Source organism: Panthera uncia, chromosome D1 (assembly GCF_023721935.1).
Source record: "Panthera uncia isolate 11264 chromosome D1, Puncia_PCG_1.0, whole genome shotgun sequence".
In the NCBI taxonomy this organism is placed as follows: domain Eukaryota; kingdom Metazoa; phylum Chordata; class Mammalia; order Carnivora; family Felidae; genus Panthera; species Panthera uncia.
This window is the reverse complement of record NC_064808.1, coordinates 67,732,541-67,754,583: the sequence shown is the minus strand read 5'-3', so window position 1 is coordinate 67,754,583 and position 22,043 is coordinate 67,732,541. Positions and strand designations below refer to the sequence as shown.

The 22,043-nt window shown below is 42.8% G+C and overlaps 1 protein-coding gene across 1 annotated transcript in view; it reads left to right on the top strand.

Annotated features, from left to right (window-relative positions):
* The first annotated feature begins 6,947 nt into the window (after positions 1-6,947).
* Positions 6,948-22,043, top strand: part of RAB38 (RAB38, member RAS oncogene family) — a 57,102-nt gene continuing 42,006 nt past the window's right edge. Inside the window, exon 1 of the mRNA XM_049653192.1 lies at positions 6,948-7,335. Coding sequence (XP_049509149.1) covers positions 7,134-7,335 — 202 coding nt within the window. The 5' untranslated portion in view covers positions 6,948-7,133. The remainder of the gene's footprint in view (positions 7,336-22,043) is intronic.

Genomic DNA, 22,043 nt, shown 5'->3' with positions numbered 1-22,043 from the left:
TGTCCCTTTATCTACTTGGATGTATTAAAATAATTTATAAGAGCTTTTTATATATAAAATATATTCCCTTTTTGCCTGTTGTAAATGTTGCAATTTTTTCCTCAGTTTGCATTTACCATTTGTCTTGCCTCTGGTAATTTTTAATATGTCTACATTTAAAATGTTTTTCCTTTTATGATTTCTGCCCTTTGCAGAATGCATAAAAATCCTTTGCCCGCAGTAATGCTGAAATAGATATTCACCTCTATGTCCTCATAGTACTTTCACAGAGTATAGGAAATGCACACAGGAATTTGTCTGAGATAGAATCAGAGGACTCAGATGATGCGATGTGTGGGTAATTCAGAGGGAGGAGTCAAGTGTGACTGAGTTTTCAGGCTTGGTAGACTTTGGTGAGGGTGGAACCACTGACTAAAACCAGGAATACAGGAAAAGGAACAAGTCTGTTAGGGTAGATAATGTGTTCGGTTTTGCACAGGCTGCTCTTGAAATGTCTGCCAGGGATCCTGGTAGAAATGCCCAAAAGGCAGTTGGAACAGCGAATGGAATGCACGAGTGAGGTTGGGGTTTTAAACACAGATCTAGAAGCCATCAGCAGACATTTGATAGTTCAACCAACATTTGCTTTTCAGTGAACATCCTGGGCCAAACACTAGGCTAAGGTACTTCACTGCCTCATTTCATTTAGGGTTCCTAAACACTTCAGGAGGTAGAAATTATTATCCTTATCAGGTTATAAACACCAAGGGACAGGTTTACAAAAGCTACATTTCTTTACTGAAGTCCTATAACTGGTTGGTGGTGAAATTTGAGTGTGAAACCAAGTTAAGTTGGCCTGATTCCAGAGTTGAAGCAATAGCCTTGTTTGCTCCATTGCCAGAGAGGTGGATGAGCTCAAGCAAGGAAAGGCATAGTCCCATTGGTAGGGACTAGCACACTTGGGTAGTGGGCAGCAAAGAAGGAAGGAGCCAGTGAAGGGATCTGGGGGAAGGTAGAGGCTGACATATATACCTGCTGACTGATGCTCTAACCAGAGGCCAAACATATTGATGGTGGGGACATTCTTGTCGATAAATCTGAGACCCCACTCCTGCCCCTGCCCCTGAAAACAAATTCTGTCACGGTGCTTTGCACATAAATACTCCTTGACTGACACTCCATCAGAAATTTTCTTGGGTTATCCTCTGAGCTAGACCATACCAGTCCCCGTGTCCCCACTTGTTGTGGGTTGGGGGCTCACTCCCAGAAGAGCCTTAGTATTATCAAACTATTGCCTCCTCTGAGAGCAACAGAAGTAGACTCCTTGTTTTATAGCAGAAACAAGGCCAAGAAGTCTGGATCTGGATTTTACCACATGCTACAGGAGTGTGAAGAGTAGGAAAAGCAGGGATTTAGGAATTAATGAGTTACAATTTTCATTCTGTCACTTTGGGTAAATTATTTAAATTCTCTGAGCCCATGGGGTGCCTGGGTGGCTCAGTCATTTGAGCATCTGACTTGGGCTCTGGTCATGATCTCATGGTTTGTGAGTTTGAGCCCCGCTTTGGGCTCTGTGCTGACAGCGCACAGCCTGCTTCCGATCCTCTGTCTCCCTCTCTCTCTGCCCCTCCCCTGCTTCCACCCTCTCAAACATAAATCAACATTGAAAAGATTCTCTGAGTCCCATTTCCCTCATGATAAAATGGAGATACCCACTAACAGGGTGGTCGTGAAGGTTAAATAAATTAACTAAGATAAAGGGCTTGGTGCATTGTAGGCACTCAGTACAAGGAAGTTAAAACTCTGAGTCATACTGAATTATTTCCCTCAGTGTTCTCTGATGCTTACCTTTTGGCTATCCCAAAGCTCATTTATACTCATCCATGTTGGGTGGGTTAGGAGGAAAATAAATCCTAACTCAGCCTTCCCTATTTGTCTAATGCAAGTCAAATGTGTTCAGCGAAAGTATAGAAGTTTAGATGGTAATAAATCTGCTGAAAATGATTTAGGTCATGATCTGCTTGTTTTGGTCCAAACTAAGTGGTGGGTTCAAAAACTCACCTGCAATCAATTTCTGATGATAATTAGTAAATATCCTATCATAGTTTTTCTTTCTGGGTAAAAAGTCCGACATCAAAATTCTCATGGACTGAAGTGTATTCATTTGAAGCACTTTCCATACAGAATCCATCCTGGCCTCTCTCCACATAGTTTGAAAATGGTTGCCTGCTTCCAGACACCTGCTCTGTCCTGAGTCAATACTGGATATAACTCACATAGCAAGTTAGCACAGGCTTCAGACAAGCCTAGTAGATAAAAGGGGGGCTCTTTGCATTGAACAAGAAATTAGCACAGCCTTCACTTGGCAGAACTATATATTAAAATGGTGATTTAGGAGAATTTTCAAATGTCCCTCTTTCTTGTGGATCTCATCCTCTGCTTCAGGAATAAACATTCTTTTGGACAACCCTGGCTTGTTCCTGGGGCTTGGTGTAATTATTAATAGCCCCCCCCCCCCCCCCCCCCCGCTTTCACTCTCAAGGGTCCCTTTTTGGATGATAAATTCTATTGTTATCTCTTACAGGGCTTTTTTGAAGATATATTATTTGCATTAATCTAAGAAAAATTACCATACCTTTCCTCCAGCAGAGTCTTTGGTACCCTATCTTGAAGTCATTGAAGTATTTCTTCAGAGCAATAATTAAGAGCCATATAAACTAATGAATAACTCCCTACTGCTCTCTTATTGGTGAAAGCAAATAAGGTAACTTTATAAGGACTCATCTAATAGAACAGCCCTAGGAGGGAAATATGTGGACTTCGTGTTTATGTTTGCAAAAGCAATTCCCAATTATTTTATTTATTTATTTTTTAAAGTTTATTGATTTAGTTTGAGAGAGAGAGCATGAGCAGAGGGAGGAGTAGAGAGAGAGGGAGAGAGAATCTCAAGCTGGCTCCAGGCTGTCAGCACAGAACCCACTGCAGAGCTGGATCTCACAAATGGGAGATCGTGACCTGAGCTGGAATCAAGAGTTGGACACTTAACCGACTGAGTCACCCAGGTGCCCCATTTCCCAATCAATTTAATTAGTTTTGCCACTTAATATGAGCAGAGTATGCACCTACATTGAATAGCAAGGGAATGGAGACTAGAGAAATCTAACTCTATGCTTTCTGGAATGCCATTCCGTTCCTGAATTCTGAGAACTCTGTGGTCACATACAGCTTTTACAGACTTGAGTCACCTCCCTTCCTGTTCTTCAGGAGAAGGTGTTCTGTAGTGTAGCAACTTGAGGGCAGTAAGATTATCAAAGCATCACCAGAGATGCTTTGAGGGTTACTGCGGAAAACAGGTTTCCATGGTGCAGTGTGGCTGCTGGGAGGAGCCACATAGCACAACCCCAGCCATTCTCTCTGGAGGGAAGGAAAGCCAGCTTGTCAGGATAAAGCCAGGCTTCCTTCTGGATAGACTCAAGGTATCTGAGACAGATGGATTATCAGGTTGGGCCAGATGGGTTCTTATGGAGTCTCATAATTTGGGGGGATAGGAAGGACAGTAGGCAAGGATGATCTACCTATTTGCTAATATTCTTTTCATCTGAAGGTACTCTAGCCTGAATCTAGCTTATGGTCTTTCCTCAGCTACCTGGTTTGCTATTTGCAGCCTAGTTCTGAGGGAAGAAAAGTTCAAAGCAAAGCAAAGGAGCACAGGAATGGCTTGCCATCCAAAAAATGTGCTTGGAGAGCTCTTATCTTGGGGGCAAATGCACAGCAGCTAAGGAGAGAACAGAGCCATGAAACCGGAAGAGAACCATGTCATGATGCTTGTTTTGAAATGGCTTTTCCACAGTCTTTCACCCAAATGTCCTAATTGGGGGGTGGGAGGAGGAGGGAGCAAATGGAGTACAGGATAGAAAATGCCACAGCTTTGGTAATGGTGCCATTGTGGGAGTGATTAGAATCAGCTGAGTGTCACTCCTGCCGGAAGGTGTGGCTAAAAGACCCAGAACTCTGACAGGTCAGTCACAAGCACACTCCACAGATCTTGTAACCCAACTCCCTCATTTTACGTCGGATCTTTCAGGATGTCACTGAACTGCTAGCCTGGCAGGATCACCAAGCCGCTTTAGTCTAAAAGATTTAAAAAAACATAAACCAGGAGTTATTTCTCCCCACTGTGAAGAACTGTCATGAGACCTAAATGAATGACTCTGGAAACAAATTGCAGTACTTCCTGTCTGGCCAGGGAGCTTGCTCTCCACAGTTGCCCACTGCCCCTAACAGAGAGGCCCTGTTAGAGGCAGTGAGGCTGAAGCTTTAGGATCTGTTCCTTAATTTTGTATTCTTTTGCTTAAAGACCACTCTCCACCCAATTTTATAAGCTTTAGATCTCAGAAAACCTGAATCTTGGTCTGCCTGTCCTACATGGTAAATCTAACTATCTGGTGCTCCAACATGCTTGCAATCAGAAGAGGAGACCAGGGACGCCTGGGTGGCGCAGTCGGTTGGGCGTCCGGCTTCGGCCAGGTCACGATCTCGCGGTCCGTGAGTTCGAGCCCCGAGTCGGGCTCTGGGCTGATGGCTCGGAGCCTGGAGCCTGTTTCCGATTCTGTGTCTCCCTCTCTCTCTGCCCCTACCCCGTTCATGCTCTGTCTCTCTCTGTCCCAGGAATGAATAAAAAACGTTGAAAAAAAATTAAAAAAAAAAAAAAAAAAAAAAAAAAAAGAAGAGGAGACCAGGTAAGGCTGGGGATGGCTCAGCTTGGACTAGGCTGGGAAACAGGCTGGGGCCTGTAAAGCAGCTGGGGCAGGCATAACACTGAGGGCTGCTGGCTCATGTAATGTCTCAACCCTCTACCCGCTCCTTGTTTCCACCCCCAGTTCCTTGCCCAGACCAAACTTGTCTTCAGGTCTACAGACCCAGGATTTTAGACCTAGGGAAGGCCTTTGTCATCATCCCTCATTCTGCAGGCTCTCAGAAGGGCCTGACCCCTTGAGGTTTGTGAACTCCCCTCCCTGCAAAGTGAAGCCACAGCATTGGCCAATACTTTAAGCAGGAAGACTAGTTGATTCACTTGTTAGATATAATCTGCGTGCTGTGTCCCTGCATCGGTGGAAACCAAAGAATGTGTCCACCTGTCTAGGCAGTCAATAAAACACAAAGCAGTGCAATTCTGCACACCTTCACTTAGTGCCCATTGTGAGCCAAGCTACTTCCTGAAGGGACAGAAAGCTGACAAGATATGATGCTGGTCCTCAGTATTTATATCAGAGAACAGGGTGTGAAAAGTTTGCTCCTCGTTTGCTATTTATAGCTGCCATTTAGTCAGCACCTGCTATTCAGCGGGACGTTTTATTATACATATTGTCTCTACTTTGACCGACAACTCTAGAAGGTAGATACCATTATTCTCACTTTGTGCATGTGGAAACTGAGGTGCAGAGAGGTTATGTGACTTCTCTAGGTTAGGCAGCTGGGGCATCGCTCTTCTTGTTAGGGGCTCATGGAGGCTGAAGGAGAGCATGTGTAATGTCAGATGAAGGCAGAAAGATGATGGGCGTGCCTCACCTTCTATTCTCTGTTTCACACAAGCCTGTATTGAAGTCCCAGTTGTAACACTCTGCGTGGGTTTGGGAGAACTGCTCTCTGTCTTGCTTTCCTCCTCGATAAACTGGACAAAATACTTCATAATATAGTTGGAAAGATGAAATGAGATAATGTGGACATGGCTCAGTTCCTGGCACTTTCGGGTACAAAATGATTCACTTTGGTACAAAATGCTCATCACATGGATCTGCATGCCACTTCCTCAGAAATTTATGTTTTTACTAAATTGTTGCCTTCTCAGGGAGGCCTTCCCTGGCCACCCTATCTAAAAGGCCAGCCCCATTCCAACTCTTCATACCTGTAGCCCTACCTTATTTATCACCAACTAATATGTTACAAATTGTACTTATTTATTTTTGTTTTTTTCGTCTGCCTCCACCTACAAGAAGGTAAAGTTTTTGAGACCAGGAATCTTTGTGTTATTTCTGTATCATCCCAGGCACAAATATATATTGGTTAAAAGAATAAATTAAAAACCAAACAAAAACTCCCCCTTTGGCTTAGAAAATTGGCTTTTAATTTGACTTTTTCCTATTTGACCCTGGGTACATTACTTAAAATGTCTAGGCCTCAGTTTCCTCTTCTGTAAAGGGGGAAGAATGATGGTATCACTTTTAAGACTGCTAGGATAATTAAGCGACATGCATATAAAAACTGGCACATAGCAAGTGCTGGGTAAATGCTTGCTATTATTATCACTTGAAGTATTCTGACCAGTTATTTAAATCGTCTTTCAATGTCGCCCAGAGCTTTTAGGATAGAAGAGGAGGCTAAAAGCCAAGGATACCCTCTGCGTTTTCAGCCCAGTGATTCCCCTTGGTAGACCACTGACAAAGAGTCAAAATGCTCAGTGTTCTCACTGCAAGGCTGCTCACATGTCTGGATTACCCCTACCACGTCACTGAGGAAGACAGCAAACTGAGGCTTGCCCAAGATCAAAGGACTTGCCCAAGATCACTCACCTCTAAAACCAGGGCATGCTGAACCCAACCCCCCATGTTGGGTCTCCTACAATTGTATTATCCGCTGCCTCTCTTCCAAGCTCTCTCTGCAGTGTGGGTTGGAGACACGGCTGTGAGCTCAGGAGCCCTGTGTTCACCAGGCTTGTCACTTTCATCTCCCGCAATACACTGAACTTTTCTAACTCAGTTTTCCCGCACGCAGAACGTGGGAAATAAAGCCCACACCACACAGCTTTGCGTTCAGGATCACAGGCGAGGAAAGCTCTTCGGAAACTGCAGAGCGCCCTACGAATAACCTCCGCAACAGGCATTCACACTCGAGCTCCCCCACTTCCCAGTCCCGGGAGACGCTCCCGTCTCCGCCCACCTCCTAGGCGGCGCGACGCGGGGTAGGAAGGAGGATTAACCCCTGGGCGCCTGTCTGGGCGTTTCTCCAGGCGGCCGGGGAGGAGTTCGGCCTCTCGCCCCCGCCCCGCCGCTGGGCTCCCTGGCGCCCGCACTCGCGCTCTCGGAGTCCCTCTCCCGCCCAGGCCCCTGCTGGCTGCGCTCCCTCGGTCCGGCACGGCACGCGGGCGGCCCGCCAGGATGCAGGCCGCGCACAAGGAGCACCTGTACAAGCTGCTGGTGATCGGCGACCTGGGCGTGGGCAAGACCAGCATCATCAAGCGCTATGTGCACCAGAACTTCTCCTCGCACTACCGGGCCACCATCGGCGTGGACTTCGCGCTCAAGGTGCTCCACTGGGACCCTGAGACAGTAGTGCGCCTGCAGCTCTGGGACATCGCAGGTGAGCACCCGGGGAGGAGGCGAGGGCCGGAGGGCCTCGAAGCGGGTCTGCAGGCCCCAGGCAGCGGGTTGAGGTCTAGTGTAGTTCGGGGCGCTGAGCCTCAAGAGACTTTTTCTGGTGGGTTGAAAACTTGTTTCCAAAGAAAACAAAAAAGTTTTTTTTTTTTTTTTTTTTTCTTTCTCTCTCTTTCTCTCTGGCTGAAACTTCAAGTGCATTCCCTGGCGCTTTGGGATTGTTGCTTGAACACCCTCTCACACCCTCCCCTGGGATCACTCTACCCAGCGCGGGCCCCCGAAGGGACCCAGAGACACTATCTGGAGTTGCATTCAGTTCTCCCTCTCCAGCTCTTTTTCCGGGCGTGGGCAACGCTGCGGGTGACGAGGCCCTTAGTGTCATGCCAGCCACCAACGGGGGAGTCTTCAGACCTGTTAACAGCGGGAACTAGGAGAGTTCCAGGCTAGAGGGGTTTACTCACTGCTGTTTTTAATTGCTCCTTGCTCTTGCCTCCCTCTTTACCCTTCAGTCAAGAGAGTTTGAGGTTCTCCGCTTTGGTGAAGCCAAGGATCTTTGTGTGTATGTACTGGGGGCAAAGTATTATTTCTCTCTTTCTCTGACTCTCTGTGGTCTATGAAAAGGAGCCTGTGCACATACCTTGAGGTCACTTTTGTCAAAGAGTCTATGACATTAGTCATTTCTTTCTTTCATTTTTTAAGTTTATTTATTTTGAGAGAGAAAGTGCAAACAGGTGAGGAGCAGAGAGAGAGGGAGAGAGAAAATCCCAAGCAGGTTCCAGTCTGTCAGTACGGAGCCCATCCAGGGGCCACCCAGGCACCCTGGCCGTACGATTTCTTGATTTGGCCTTAAAGTTTTCAGTGAGAAATCTGCAAACTGTGAAGCTTCATTACAATGTTTGAAACCAGAATTTGATTCTGAGGGTTTGTACCCAGAGCTGGGCAGGGCATTAGGCAAATGTATGTCTGCCCCAAGCGTGAGTTCTCGGACTGAAGCTGTTTGCAACCTGGGCATGTCCAACCCCTCATTATAGATCCTGGCTCTGCCACTCACTAACCTGCTCAGTGGCTTCAGACAAGTCCCTTCAGCTCAGTTGCATCCTTGTTAAGTGCAAAGGGGTTGGACATGGCAGCTCAGGAATCTTCCTGCTCAGTTTTAAGGTCCTCTGGGATTCGTTGTGAACAGTCCCACCTCACCTGTGACTGTTCCATGGTCTGTGGTACCAGGAGTCTTTGTAAGTGCTGGACCCAAACCCGGCACTTGTCCTTCAGAAAATAGCTTCATTTTTAGCTGGTGTATTTGACTGGAAACACTTTATCATGACTCGAAGCAAGAACAAATGTGGAAAATTTTTGAAAGGGCACTTCAAGTTCTGGGGACTGTGGTGCCTCTTTAATCATGAGCTGCCAAGTCTTATGATAAACCTTTTGGCATGTGAACAGATTCATGCATTTGAAGTCATCTTCAGCAGCTCCAGTAGCATAGGGGTTATCAGAGACCGGAAGATGTTAGCAGCCACTATCTGATTGGGTTTTTCATCTAGAAAAGCCACACTGTGTCTCTGCACTTGGTTGCTGCATTTTTTGGTGTCTGAAAACTCTCCTGGCTGTACTGGAGTGTCCAGGACTCAAGTTTAGAATTAGCTTACTGTTTCAAAGGGGATGTAGCTATAATTTAGACTTTTGTGTCAAATGCAAATAAGGATGTGACCTCAGGTGTGTTATATAATGTCCTTGAATCTCAGTGTCCCCACCTAACAGAGAGGAGAGAAAGGTATAGTGATTAAGAGCCTAAATTCCAGAGTTGAACCGCTTTTGACTGAATCCCTGTTTTACCCCCCCATGTCCTGGGCGATTTTAGGTTAAGTTTCCTAACCTCCTGATTTCAGCCGACTTATCTGTGAAATTAGGCAGAATGCTTTCTCCCAATAAATGGCAAATGAGCAAACAGATGCCAGCTAAAGGTGACTAAAGTCCCCACTATCTAGGAGAGCTACAAGGATTACTGTTATACTACCATTTTTTTTGACCATGTATAAATGCTAGGAAGAAGGACATGATATAAATATGTGGACTAAATCTTAATAAATGAGGGGGCCCCCCAGATGCTCAGTTCGTTAAGCATCAGACTCTTGATTTTGGCTCAGGTCATGATCTCAGGGTTCATGGGTCTCAGCCCAGCGTCCAGCTCTGTGCTGACAGTCTGGAGCCTGCTTGAGATTTTTGTCTCTCTCTCTCTCTCTCTGCCCCTCCCTGACTCATGCCGTCTCTTTTTTCTCTGTCTCTCAAAAAAATAAATAAGTAAACTTTAAAAAATTATAAAAAAGTAAATCTTAATAAATTTGGAACATAGAATCTGTTCCAAAATGCCCAGCACCATCTTTTAGCTTTATCAGTATTACAACATGCTGACATGAGCAGCTGAAATCCCAAGTTTAGAAATGCCCCCGAGCCATGGTTCTGGACTAACATGGCTGTGGAGGCTCTAGTGACAGAGGTCTGTGTACTTAAGAAACGTAAGAGATCTGTGTACGTATAGTGGTGTGTAGCAGGTCAGTAGGGGAACTTCTTCCCAGAGCTCTGATGTTCAGTGGGAACCTGTCTGTGTCAGCCTCCAGGGCAGAGACCCTGTGAGTTGAGTTAGAAGCTGGGCATCAGGCACAGCTGGTTGTGGGGAACCTGTGCCCTGTGGGAAAGGACGATAGGAGCATCGTGGTGACATGTTTCATGCTACATCAATAGCCCTGTGAGGAGTGAATTCATATGAAGTCCAGCCTCAGTTGCCCACCCAGATTCCAGTCAACTAACTGTACCTTACAGCACCTTCAGATCAGCCTGTCTGTCCAAACACAGGAATGATTCCCTTTCCTCTTTATTCTCAACTCTGCTATGTGTGTGGAAAGAAGAGGTGAGACTAAAAAGTGAACGGTGAGCCTCACTTTGAGCTAGTTAGGAGTGTGGATGAGATAGAGGGGATGGCCCTGTCTTGATAAAATATCAGATCCATCTGCTATAGAGGGGATCTTTGCTCATTAGACCTTTGATATTCATTTGATTCAATGCCAAGTTGGGCCCTATTTATTTGTCCAACTAATTTCCATCATATATCTCTTATAGCCACTTCAGCTGGCCAGTCTGTTCCTGAAAGACTCCAAAAATACTTCTCAGGAGGCACCTGGCTGGCTCAGTTGGTAGAGCATGCCACTCTTGATCTCCGGGGCATGAGGTCATGAGTTGGAGCCCCATGTTGGGCCTAGAGATTACTTAATTTAAAAAAAAAATGTCTCTCAGGGCTTGTGAAGTAGGTCTTGACACCAACATGGTAAATTCCACAAACCTTGTAGGGAATAGCAATCACCCTGAATCCCAAAGATTCTACATAGAGGAGCAAGTGGGTCAACTCTGGGTTCCAAAGCTCTTGATAGCATCAAGAGAAATTAAGTCATTTTGCCCAAGGCCACCTGCCTAATAAGTGGGAGAGCTGGATTTGATACAGTTTTGTTTGACTTGGAATCAAGCCATGTTCTTCATGACTAAAGCCCATGAGTCCCTGGGACATTGCTGGCCCATTGGGGTTATACCTTCCTCTCCTTTACAGGTATTCCTTCCTTAGTAAATAGGTTATCCTTGCTTTCTCCTTCCTATTTCTTTTTCTTTTCTTTTCTTTTTTTTTATTAACGTTTTTATTCATTTTTGAGAGGTAGAGAGAGACAGGGTAGGAGTGAGGGAGGGGCAGAGAGAGAGGGAGACACAGAATCTGAAGCAGGTTCCAGGCTCTGAGCTGCCAGCACAGAGCCCGACGCGGGGCTCGAACCCATGAACCATGAGACCATGACCTGAGCTGAAGTCAGACTCTTAACTGACTGAGCCACCCAGATGCCCCTTGTACTTCCTATTTCTAACATATTTTTGGATATTAATCAGAACCACTGTGCAGATAGAAAGAGGAAATGCAATGAAAATCTATTTCCAAAAATTTAATTCTTGGTTGTAAGGTTTTTAAAATAGATTTATCAAGAAAAAAGTAAATAAAAGGTTCACACTTGAGACTCTTCTATTTCTCTTCAAATCTGATACTATAATTACTCCATTAGCATTTTCAAAGAGAACTGTACAATTTTGTCTAGAACTCTTAACGTGCTTTGGGACCCAGCTGCAGGAATTGAGATAGCCATAGTAATAGTAGCTCACATTTCATATGCATTTATTCTTGCAGTTGTCCACACATTTTAATTTTTAATTCCCCAGTAAAATAGCTGATTAAGTGGAAGTGCTAGAATTTAAAATGTGGCCATGCTCAGTTCACCATCTAATGGTTCGTGGGATCGAACCTCACATTGAGCTCTGCACTGACAGCACAGAGCCTGCTTGGGATTCTCCCTCTCTCTCTATGCCCCTCCCCTGCTCATGCACACACACACACACACACACACACACTCTCTCTCTCTCTCTCTCTCTCTCTGTCTGTCTGTCTCTCTCTCTCTCTTAAAATAAACAAATAAATTTAAAAAAATTATTAAAAAATATTTGGTCATGGAATCTAGTACCCAGTCTCCTAACAGTTTTGCTCAATTTCCCACAATTTAAACATAAAACACTTTCAACATACTACAAACATATTTTAAAAATATACCTGACATTGAGTAAGCAATGAAACCTGGCTGGACGTCAGTTGCCCTGTCTGTAAATGGCCATTGTTCCATTTTCCTATGACATCACGTATTTGTATTATGTTATATCCTGCAGTTCCTGTCAGCTCTAGTAGGTTTTCACTCTTCCCAGGTTGTATGTGGCAGCATATTCCAGCTTCTTTCCTTGCTAGGTTTGTGACCTGGGCAGGTCACTTAGCTTCTGTGCCTCGGTTTCCTGTCTGTAACTGGGGACAATAGCAGAGCCTGTACCTTAGAGTTGGTAAAAGAATGAAATGGGTTAATTTGTGTAAAGTTGTGCCTATCTGACACAAAATCAATGCTAAATAAATGTTAGCTATTGCTCTTGCTTTTTTCTATTTTTTTTCATTGTATTTATTTTAGAGAGAGAGAATCTTAAGCAGCTTTCACACTCAGTGCGGAGCTCAGCACGGGGCTTGATCCCATGACCCTGGGATCATGACCTGAGCTGAAATCCACTCGGACACTCAACAGAGTGAGCCACCCAAGGTGCCCCTACTCTTGCTTTCAATTGTTATTACAAAATACCTTCACAACATTTTCCTGCTTGATCTTCCCAGCATTGCTGAGGGTATAGACAGATCAGGTGGTACTAAACTAAATCTATTTTATATCAGACAAGATGAAGAATCAGAGAGTTAAGGGACTGGTCCAGGGTCACAGGAGTTAGCAAGGGGCAGAGGAGGAAAAGTAGCCGAGGAAAAACATTTCCATCAGGGCACATCTCTGCTAACTTTCTGTGCCTATGCTGTGTGACAAGGAAGCACTGGAGGACATTAACTATCCAACAGGCAGAGCGATGGAAGGAGGCAGCATGGGCCTAGAATCAGGAGCCCCAGGACACTGAATCCCCACTCCAGTGGCCATGAGATTCATCTGGATTACAGTGCTGTGTTGTTTCAGAATTTATAAAATGCTTCCACATTGTGACAGTCAATTGGGGGAAGGTTTTGGACTTTACTGTCTCTTCAGTGTCAATTTTCTAAAAAAAAACCTGTAATTCTCCAAGGAAGTTTAGAAGAAAGGTCTTAAATATCAACATAATAGATCTAGAAATGTAGAAAGAGCTAAATTTGGCAACCATCATGTCAAGCAAAAAGCAAAAAATAAAAATGCATGTCGAGTCTGGGCCACATTCTGCTGGGCAGTTTATTGCTTTGTTTCTAGCCTGGCTAATTATAAATTTTCTAAATACCATGTGGACTAACATGGTGTGTGCTTACAGGTAAGCAGTATGTGCACTGAGCAAGATGGTGAACTTTCTAAGTAGGGTGAATGATGTGTGGGGAAAGCACCTCAGGGTTTTTTTACAGGGCATTCACTAGACTCTCCATCTGTCACAGACACATGAGCATTAGGCATGTGGGACATGTCCACTCATCTAGGTTTTAGAGGACTGGTTCTGACAGGAGAGCACATAGCAGTCTGACCAAGGAAAGCCAAGTCATCTGAAAGAAGGAAGGGATGGGGAGGAGCATTTCTAATGTGTGTGGCTTCAGCACAAATGTTTATGAAATGCCTGGTATGTGTTAGGTACTGTTCTGGGTGAGGGGAAAACAAAGAGGGATAAAGTATTGAACAAGACCCGATTCCTGACCTTAAGAAGTTCACAGTTCAGTGGGCATGATGGCACCAAGGCAAATCACAGTAACAGCGAGTGAACTGTACCAATATAGGCTACTCCAAAATATTTTGGGGGTGCAGATGGGGTCCTACCTGCACCACATCCATCCACTCTCTGAGCTTAAATTCAAGCAGGCTGGATAAAGCCTCTAACTAGTGGGATGTTTCCTGTACCCTTACCTACCACCAGCTACTCCTTGTGAGTGATTTCAGGGCTTGAAGCAGAAGTTCATTTTCTGGCTCTCGTCAATTCTGTCTCCTTCTCTTGAGAATCTTAGGCATTCCCATGGCTTTAAATTCCATGCAGACAACTCCAAAAATGTGCGTATAACCTTGACTTCTCATGACCTTCAGACGTACAGTTCTGTCTTCATGCTGGGCATCTCCTTTATGATATCTCACGCATATTGCAAGATTAGTATGTCATAGCAAAGTGGCATAAAAAACAAAGATTGTTGTTTTTTTCTCTTTTAATAAAGTAATGTATGCTCAGTGTAGCAAAAATTGGAAAGCCCAAAAGAAAACAACAATAGCAACAACAAAGGACTACAAAGAATATCCACAATCACCCCTTTTAATGATAAGTAGCACAGGGTGCTATTTGTCTGTCTATACTAGATATCTTTCACCACTCACTGGACTTGCTATACACCTTTCCCCCACTCACTTGGACTTGAAACTTGTGCCATCTTTTCTTCTTTGACCCTCCAAGTCAGATAGTGATTATGCTTCTCCTGTCACTGCTTTAGATCAAGGGCAGCACTATTATTACTTACCTATATAATAGCCACCTGTATAGCTCTAGTCTCTTCTTCCTGCAGTTGTTATGTGTACCAAGGTCAAGTTCATCTTCCCAGAACATCACCTTGGTGGCTCCACATTGTCTATAGATTGTGCATATCATGAAAAGAAGAATTAAAGCAGTAGGGATGAGGTGATGGAAGGTTGATGGCTAGAACGAGGATGGATTTCAGGCCATAGAGCCATTGGGGGCAGAATTGGTGGGGTCCTAGCAAGTAAGAAGTGACTGGAGTCCTTGAGGCCTGACCAGGTCTAGAGGAAACCCAGGATCCATTTCATGGTGGCTTCTTGTCATGAATACAGTTATTCTCATTGAGGGTTGAAATGGTACTTAAATTTTTTTTGTTTTATTTTACTGAATTTTATTTAAAAAGTCATTTTAAAATTTGAGGATTTGAGAGGTATAAGATTTTTCCTGGGAGAATTTATTCATTCACTTGATAAGCAGAGGGATTTAGGGGTAAACAAAATGGATCAATTTTCACGCTTATGGAATCTGATAGTCTGGTGGGATAATTATTTAATCACTGCTCTGATAAGTGCTCTGAAGGGGTGCTAAAAGAAAGTCAAAACAGGCCACCTACCCTAGCTATAGTGTAGGGGTGAGGACACGGTGTGGACAGCGGTAATCTGGCATGGCTATAGGTTACAACATGTGGGCCCATGAAAGGATGCATATGCTAAGCTAAAGGTTAAGAGTGATGGTTCCTTATATTTATCAATTTGTCAAGTCAGTCTTTGCAGTTTAAACACCACAGTGATTCTGTCAAATAGGTCTTATTATTTCCAATGTTGTAGGTGAGGAAACTGGGCCCAGCAAAAGTGGAGCATGGTGTCCGGTATGTAGTGGTTGTTCAGTGAAAGTGGTTTGGTGTTAAGCAGTCACTGGCATTAATACTGGAGTCCTCGCTCACCTGGAAAGTTTTTGAGAAGAGCTCCTTTGTAGTAAGGCTTAGAGCCCTTTCCCTCTTCTGATGATTCACTCTAGGGAATCCTGCAAAGCTTTCAAGTCGTTGAGAGCCCCCATGCCCTTTTTTTTTTCTTTCACTTTCTTAGATTCTGAGATGGAAATTTCCAGAGGGATATGCTGACCCTACTACTCCTGGGCTGGAAATCACGTTTATTCCCTCAAAGGAAGATCCTCATCTTCTAGGCTGGTGTACTAGAGTAGTCTCCAACTTGGCAAGGTCAAGACTGTGACTGCAGCCTGGGTTTCAAATTATTGAGTTCTGCTATTTTTTTTCCAACTGTTTGAGAATTCAATTAAAAAGTATATGATCTTAATTTACTCTTTGAAAAAAAAACTCAGGTTTTAACTTCCACCATTCCCCACTCCTTTTGGTTTCTCATGCACAGGTATTAATTAAATCCTATCTCTTCTCTCTCTCTCTCTCTCTCTCTTTTTAAGTTTATTTGTTTGGAGAGAGAGTGAGAGTGTCTGCACAAGTGGGGGAGGGGCAGAGAGAGAGAGAAGGATAAAGAGAGAATCCCAATCATCCTCTGCACTGCCAGCATGATGCCCAGCCTGATGATAAGGGGCTCAAACTCATGAACCCTGAGATCATGACCTGAGCCTACATCAAGAGTCGGATGCTCAACCAACTGAGCCACCCAGGCTCACTGCCCCCATCTCTTCTATCTTGAAAAATAACTGTCTTATCCCCTTATGAGTAGCCATGTCTTCTTCACAACTCATCTGGACTACTATAGCAGCTTCCTTATACCCATACCTTCATCAGGCTCCTCTCCCTGCTCCCACGCCCCATCGGTTTGTCATCCATAGACATGAGACTTTGCAGCATGGCTTCATTCTCCAGTCAGATATTCTCCAGTTTGGCATTCTTCGGTGGATCTCCATCACTTTCAGAATTAGAGGCTACACTTTTTACCATGAAATTTGAGCTCACCCATTCCAGTTTCATATCTTATACCTCTGACTCTTGACCATTCCAGATATCTTACAGTGGCTTCAATTCACCCACCTTCCCCTCTGTGCTGTGGCTCATATGATTGCCACTGGCTAAATACACTTTCCTCCTTTTTACTTAGATGATGTCTATGGATTCTTTGTCACAAAACCCATCTCACCCCCTTTATGAAGTGTCTGCTTGAGCCCATGTGTCCCTGGGAGGCAGTGTTTCTTTGCTCCCATAATAGCCATGCTTATCATTTTAGATTAGAAGCTCTTCACTTCTGCATTACAATGTCTTTTTCTTCCAATTTATGACCCTAGGTCCCAGCATAGTCCTTGGTATTTAGTAGGTCCTCAATGAGTGTTTGTTCATTAAAAAGTTTTTCAGCCAACTATTTCAGCATTGCTTTAACTCTAAGATATACTGTTGATCTAAACATTTCTCCAATAAAACAAAAAATAATGAATTTGTTTATGCTTGAAAGACTTCTAGTTTTATGAATATTAACAATTAAAAATGCATACATTTTATAAATGACAAATATGGTAGTCACTTTCCTGAAGATGGCATTCTATTTTATTATTTACCATAAAAATTGGAGAGTGAGCTTAAAGACCATTCTTTTTTTTTTTTTAATTTTTTTTAATGTTTATTTATTTTTGAGACAGAGAGAGACAGAGCATGAACGGGGGAGGGCAGAGAGAGAGGGAGACACAGAATTGGAAGCAGGCTCCAAGCTCCGAGCCATCAGCCCAGAGCCATCAGCCCAGAGCCCGACGTGGGGCTCGAACTCATGGACCACGAGATCGTGACCTGAGTTGAAGTCGGACGCTTAACCGAGTGAACCACCCAGGCACCCCTAAAGACCATTCTTAAAACCGCACTTCATCATTTAACCGAGTCTTTATAATTTGGAATGAAGTGTCATTTATTTGGAGGTCACATGGCAAAACTGCATCCTTATGATTTTTGGATACATTAAATGAAGTCATTATTTTGAAGGGTAATTTTCACAGAGGTAAGACCTTGACAGCTCATCAAACCGAATCCTTCATTTTACAGAAGAGAAAGCTGTGCTCTGAAAGGGGGTTTGTATTAGTTTCTCAGAATTTTAGAACGAGTTAATGGTAGAACTGGAACCAGAATGTAGGCATCTCTAGTTTATTAATGATGAGATTTGAAGAAGCTTATTTTTTTTTTAATTTTTTGGTATAGTCTTAAGCACTGAGACACCAAAATAATTGAATTTGGTGGGCACCAGCCCTATGGAAATTCATGCAGTGAAGAAGAGAGGGTGATGGTCCCGGGGGTACCCAGAGACATCCATAGTCTGGCTTCAAATAGCATTCCTAGTATTATTTTCCTCTCTTCTCCATGATGAAGCTTTGCTTCCTTGTTCACACCCCATGGTCATTGCCTCTACGCCCTTGTTCCTGCTCTTCCTGTTGGTTCACATGCCCTTCCCTTTATTCCCACATATCCAAATCCTATATCATGTTTAAGACCCATCCAAAAGGGCAACTCCTTTACAAAGACTTCCCTAATTCTCTCTTTCCAGCAGTAACTTCCTCTTCCCTTGAACCTCATGCAATTTTTTTTATGCTAGTGTAGCACTTCTTCTTTTAACCTTGTTTTAGAGTTATTCATACCTCTCCAGATAGCCCTCATGTGTTTTAGCAGGCATTGCCACAGATTGTTGCATAATTTCCAGAAATGACTGTGGAGTCAGCAAACAGGTAGAGAAGGAGAAAGCACTATATAGGAGGAGAAACAAGCAAGGACAGGATTTTGGAAGCAAAGGAGAAAGGATTTTAGGAGAGGATAGTCAATAGTTTCAAATGTCTGAGAGAGATCAGAATTATTTCTTTCCGCTTGGAGTCTCTACTTTTTGTAGTCTCTTTTATCCTGATACGTTATTTAACCCTTCTTTCTCATCAGCCTTGCATTAAACTGTTCTCTCAAGAAAAGTGATGAAAAACTTGGCTTCTTGTATGAGCTCCTCAGCCTAATGGAGACAAGGAAAATATCTGTAGTGGGAAGGATTCAGACAATTTTCAGTCTAATTTCTAGGGAAAAATTTAAAGCTAATCGACAAATTTTTTGTTGGGAGGACTATTTTTCTCTATGTTATAATGTATTATTAACAGCTACCATTTATTGGGTGTCAGGCATAGTGCTATGCATTTTTATGTATCATTTTATTCATTGCTCTCAGTGAGAGTATCTGGTAGGTACTATTTACTAATCCCATCACAGCACTGAGAGAACTGTGCTTAGACAAGCTAGAAAACAGATCAGCAAGGAAAAAAAAAATACATAAAACTTTTCAAAAGCCATACAAATCGTAAGGGATGGTGGTGGCTAGGAACTGAGATTTGTTTACTGTTTTCTAACTACTCTGTTCTGCTGTTTCCTAAGTGTCATACAACAGTGCAATCACTTTCACATGCCGTAGATTAAGTTGCAGTTAGAAAACACACCTTATTCACCTCACACCTATCAGAATGGCTAGCATTAACAACTCAGGCAACAGCAGATGCTGGCGAGTGTGTGGAAAAGAGGATCTCTTTTGCACTGCTGGTGGGAATGCAAACTGGTGCAGCCACTCTGGAAAACAGGATGGAGGTTCTTCAAAAAATTAAAAATAGGACTACCCTACAACCCAGCAATTGCACTACTAGGCATTTATCCAAGGGATACAGGTGTGCTGTTTTGAAGGGATATATGCACTCCAGTGTTTATAGCAGCACTATCAACAATAGCCAAAGTATGGAAAGAGCCCAAATGTCCATCGATGGATGATGAATGGATAAGGAAGGTGTGGCATATATATACCATGGAGTATTAGTTGGCAATCAAAAAGAATGAAATCTTGCCATTTGCATCTACGTGGATGGAACTGGAGGGTATTATGCTAACTGAAATTAGAGAAAGACAAATATCATATGATTTCACCTATATGAGGAATTTAAGATACAAAACAGATGAACATAAGGGAAGGGAAACAAAAATAATATAAAAACAGGAAGGGGGACAAAACATAAGAGACTCTTAAATATAGAGAACAAACAGAGGTTTGCTGGAGGGGTTGTGGGAGGGGAGATGGGCTAAATGGGTAAAGGGCACTAAGGAATCTACTCCCGAAATCATTGTTGCACTATATGCTAACTAACTTGGATGTAAATTTTAAAAAATTTTAAAAAAAGGAAACACACCTTATTTATTTTAAAGGAAGAATTTTTTATTTTTTGAACGTTTATACTTTTGAATAGAGCTAAGAATTAAATGCACACATTATTGCTGAGATCATGGAGTTTGCTTGGCTTAAAAACAACCATCTTAATATACTACTTCTAGGCAGGATAACCATAGTGACTAAAGATAGAAAGAATTGTGATGCTTGATGGTATTGAAATAAAAAATAAGTCTTATGTAGGACAGAGGGATACATGTGCATGTGCATGTGTGTGCCTTTTAAACTTAAAACAGTAATTTAGAGAATGTAGAGGCTATAGCATAAGTGCTCAAACTTTTAGTTCACAGCATTCTTAAGTGTCAAGTCATATTTTCATGGTGCCTCTAGGTCAGTAGGATAACAGGCCAAGTTCTATATATTTGGGACATGGAACACCTCAAAATTTGAGTCAGAGTAGACATCACCACTCTCATTTCCTGTTTCACATTGATTTTCACATGACTCTTGTATTTGTTTTTGTTTTAGAGAGAGAGAGAGAGAGAGAGAGAGAGCACATGTGCATATGAACAGGGGAGGGGCAGAGGGAGAGGAAGAGGGAGAATCCCAAGCAGGCTGCTTGCCCAACATGGGGCCCAAAGGGCGACTTGATCTCCTGATCTCAGGACTGTGAAATCATGACCTGAGCCAAAATCAAGAGTTGGACGCTTAACTGATGGAGGCATCTAGGTGCCCCTCTTGCTTTTTATTACACAAACTGAAAAATCCAGTTTCAAAAAGATAGGATCACATCAGCAGGAATGTAGTGTTATCTAAGGTTAAAATTGTGATCTACCTCAAGCTAGTAGTTCCTGAGGTGTTTGATTGATCTTGAGTACCATTGTGTTTGCCTTGAAATTTTAAAATATCCTATTGTACCCCTGTGAGTTCACTGAGACACCCCAGAACACCCTGGTACACATCTTGGGAATTACAGCTCTGGAGGAATCTGGAAATTCTTTAAAAACAAAACCCTTAGAGTCCTAGACTTGTGAGTTATTTGTGAAAGTGCTAAGACTTGTGAGGTTTTTGTTTTTGTTTTTTTACTGTCTTGTGAATTATTTATAAAAATATCTATAAATGTTACTTAGAGGCGATATCTCAAATGCTAAGTAATCCCAAACATACCTTTTTACTTAATGTGTTTGAGCTTATATTCAGTGGAGATATTTTTAGGTTGTTTGTTAGGTATTTGTTTCAGTTGTAATTAGTTTAATTAAAAACATGGCATGCTGATTGTTTTATATCCATTCATGCCAACTTCTCTTCTGTGATTTGGTTTCATTCCCTCCCTGTATCCAGTATTGGCCATTCTATCACTATATGATCTTATTTCTCCATCCAAGTGAGTTATTTTATCTAAACTGAGTAGTTTAAGACCTCAGTCAAAATTAATTCTGACAAAAAAAAATTTTTTTTGAGATACCAAGGCACTAATTGTCTCTCTCTCTTTGACCCTCTCTCTGTTTCTCTCTCTCTCCCACATACACAGCCTGAAATTTAAATATAAATATAGAATTGAATGAGAATATTTTGAAATTTAATTTAAAAACAGATCACTCTAATTCATTCATCTTTCTTTTCTATAATGTTATTGTTTATGGACACTTGAGAAACCAATTGTTATTTTTTATGTCATCTTACTCTTTCACGCTTTAGCTTATTAATTCAGTACACTGCATCTAACTTTACTTTCTTGTTGAATAGAGGTAGGATTTGCCTGTAAGAGATGACAACCAGTCATAGGATGAAAGGAGAGCCATCATTTATGGGGAAACTAAAGAAATTGCAGAAGGAGCTTCAATGGTTCTGAATTGGGGACAAGTTTTTTCAAAGTGAATCTTAAGAATGAGCAGGAGTTTAGGGGTGCTTGGGTGCCTCAGCTGGTTAAGTGTCCGACTTCAGCTCAGGTCACGATCTCACAGTTCGTGGGTTTGAGCCCCTTGTTGGTCTCTCTGCTGACAGCTCAGAGCCTGGAGCCTGCTTCAGATTCTGTGTCTTCCTCTCTCTCTGCTCCTCCCCCACTCATGCTCTGTCTCTGTCTCTGTCTCTGTCTCTCTCAAAAATAAATAAACATTAAAAAAATTAAAAAAAAAAGAATGAACAGGAGTTTGGTAGGCATAGAAAATAAATTAGTTGGATCAGAGATCTTGCTTTATTTAGTTCACCCCTCTCCCTGCTGCAGTTCCTGCTCACAAATAAGAAATCGATGTTAGCTGTTATTTCATTACATAAAGAGTACTTGTATTACAGTTCTGTTCTATCACATGAGTCTGCTGTGAGCATAGCCTAGGAGCCTCTCAGAGTGTGTGTGTGCTATGGAGACGTAGAGAACAGTACTTGAGTAATTCAACAATGAGCTCAAGAAGCTCAGTGTAGTTAGGGACGTAAACTGCAGAAATTTGCAGCCCATCAAAAGCAGTACAAGGCAGGGCCTGCATAAGTGGGCAAGCAAGTG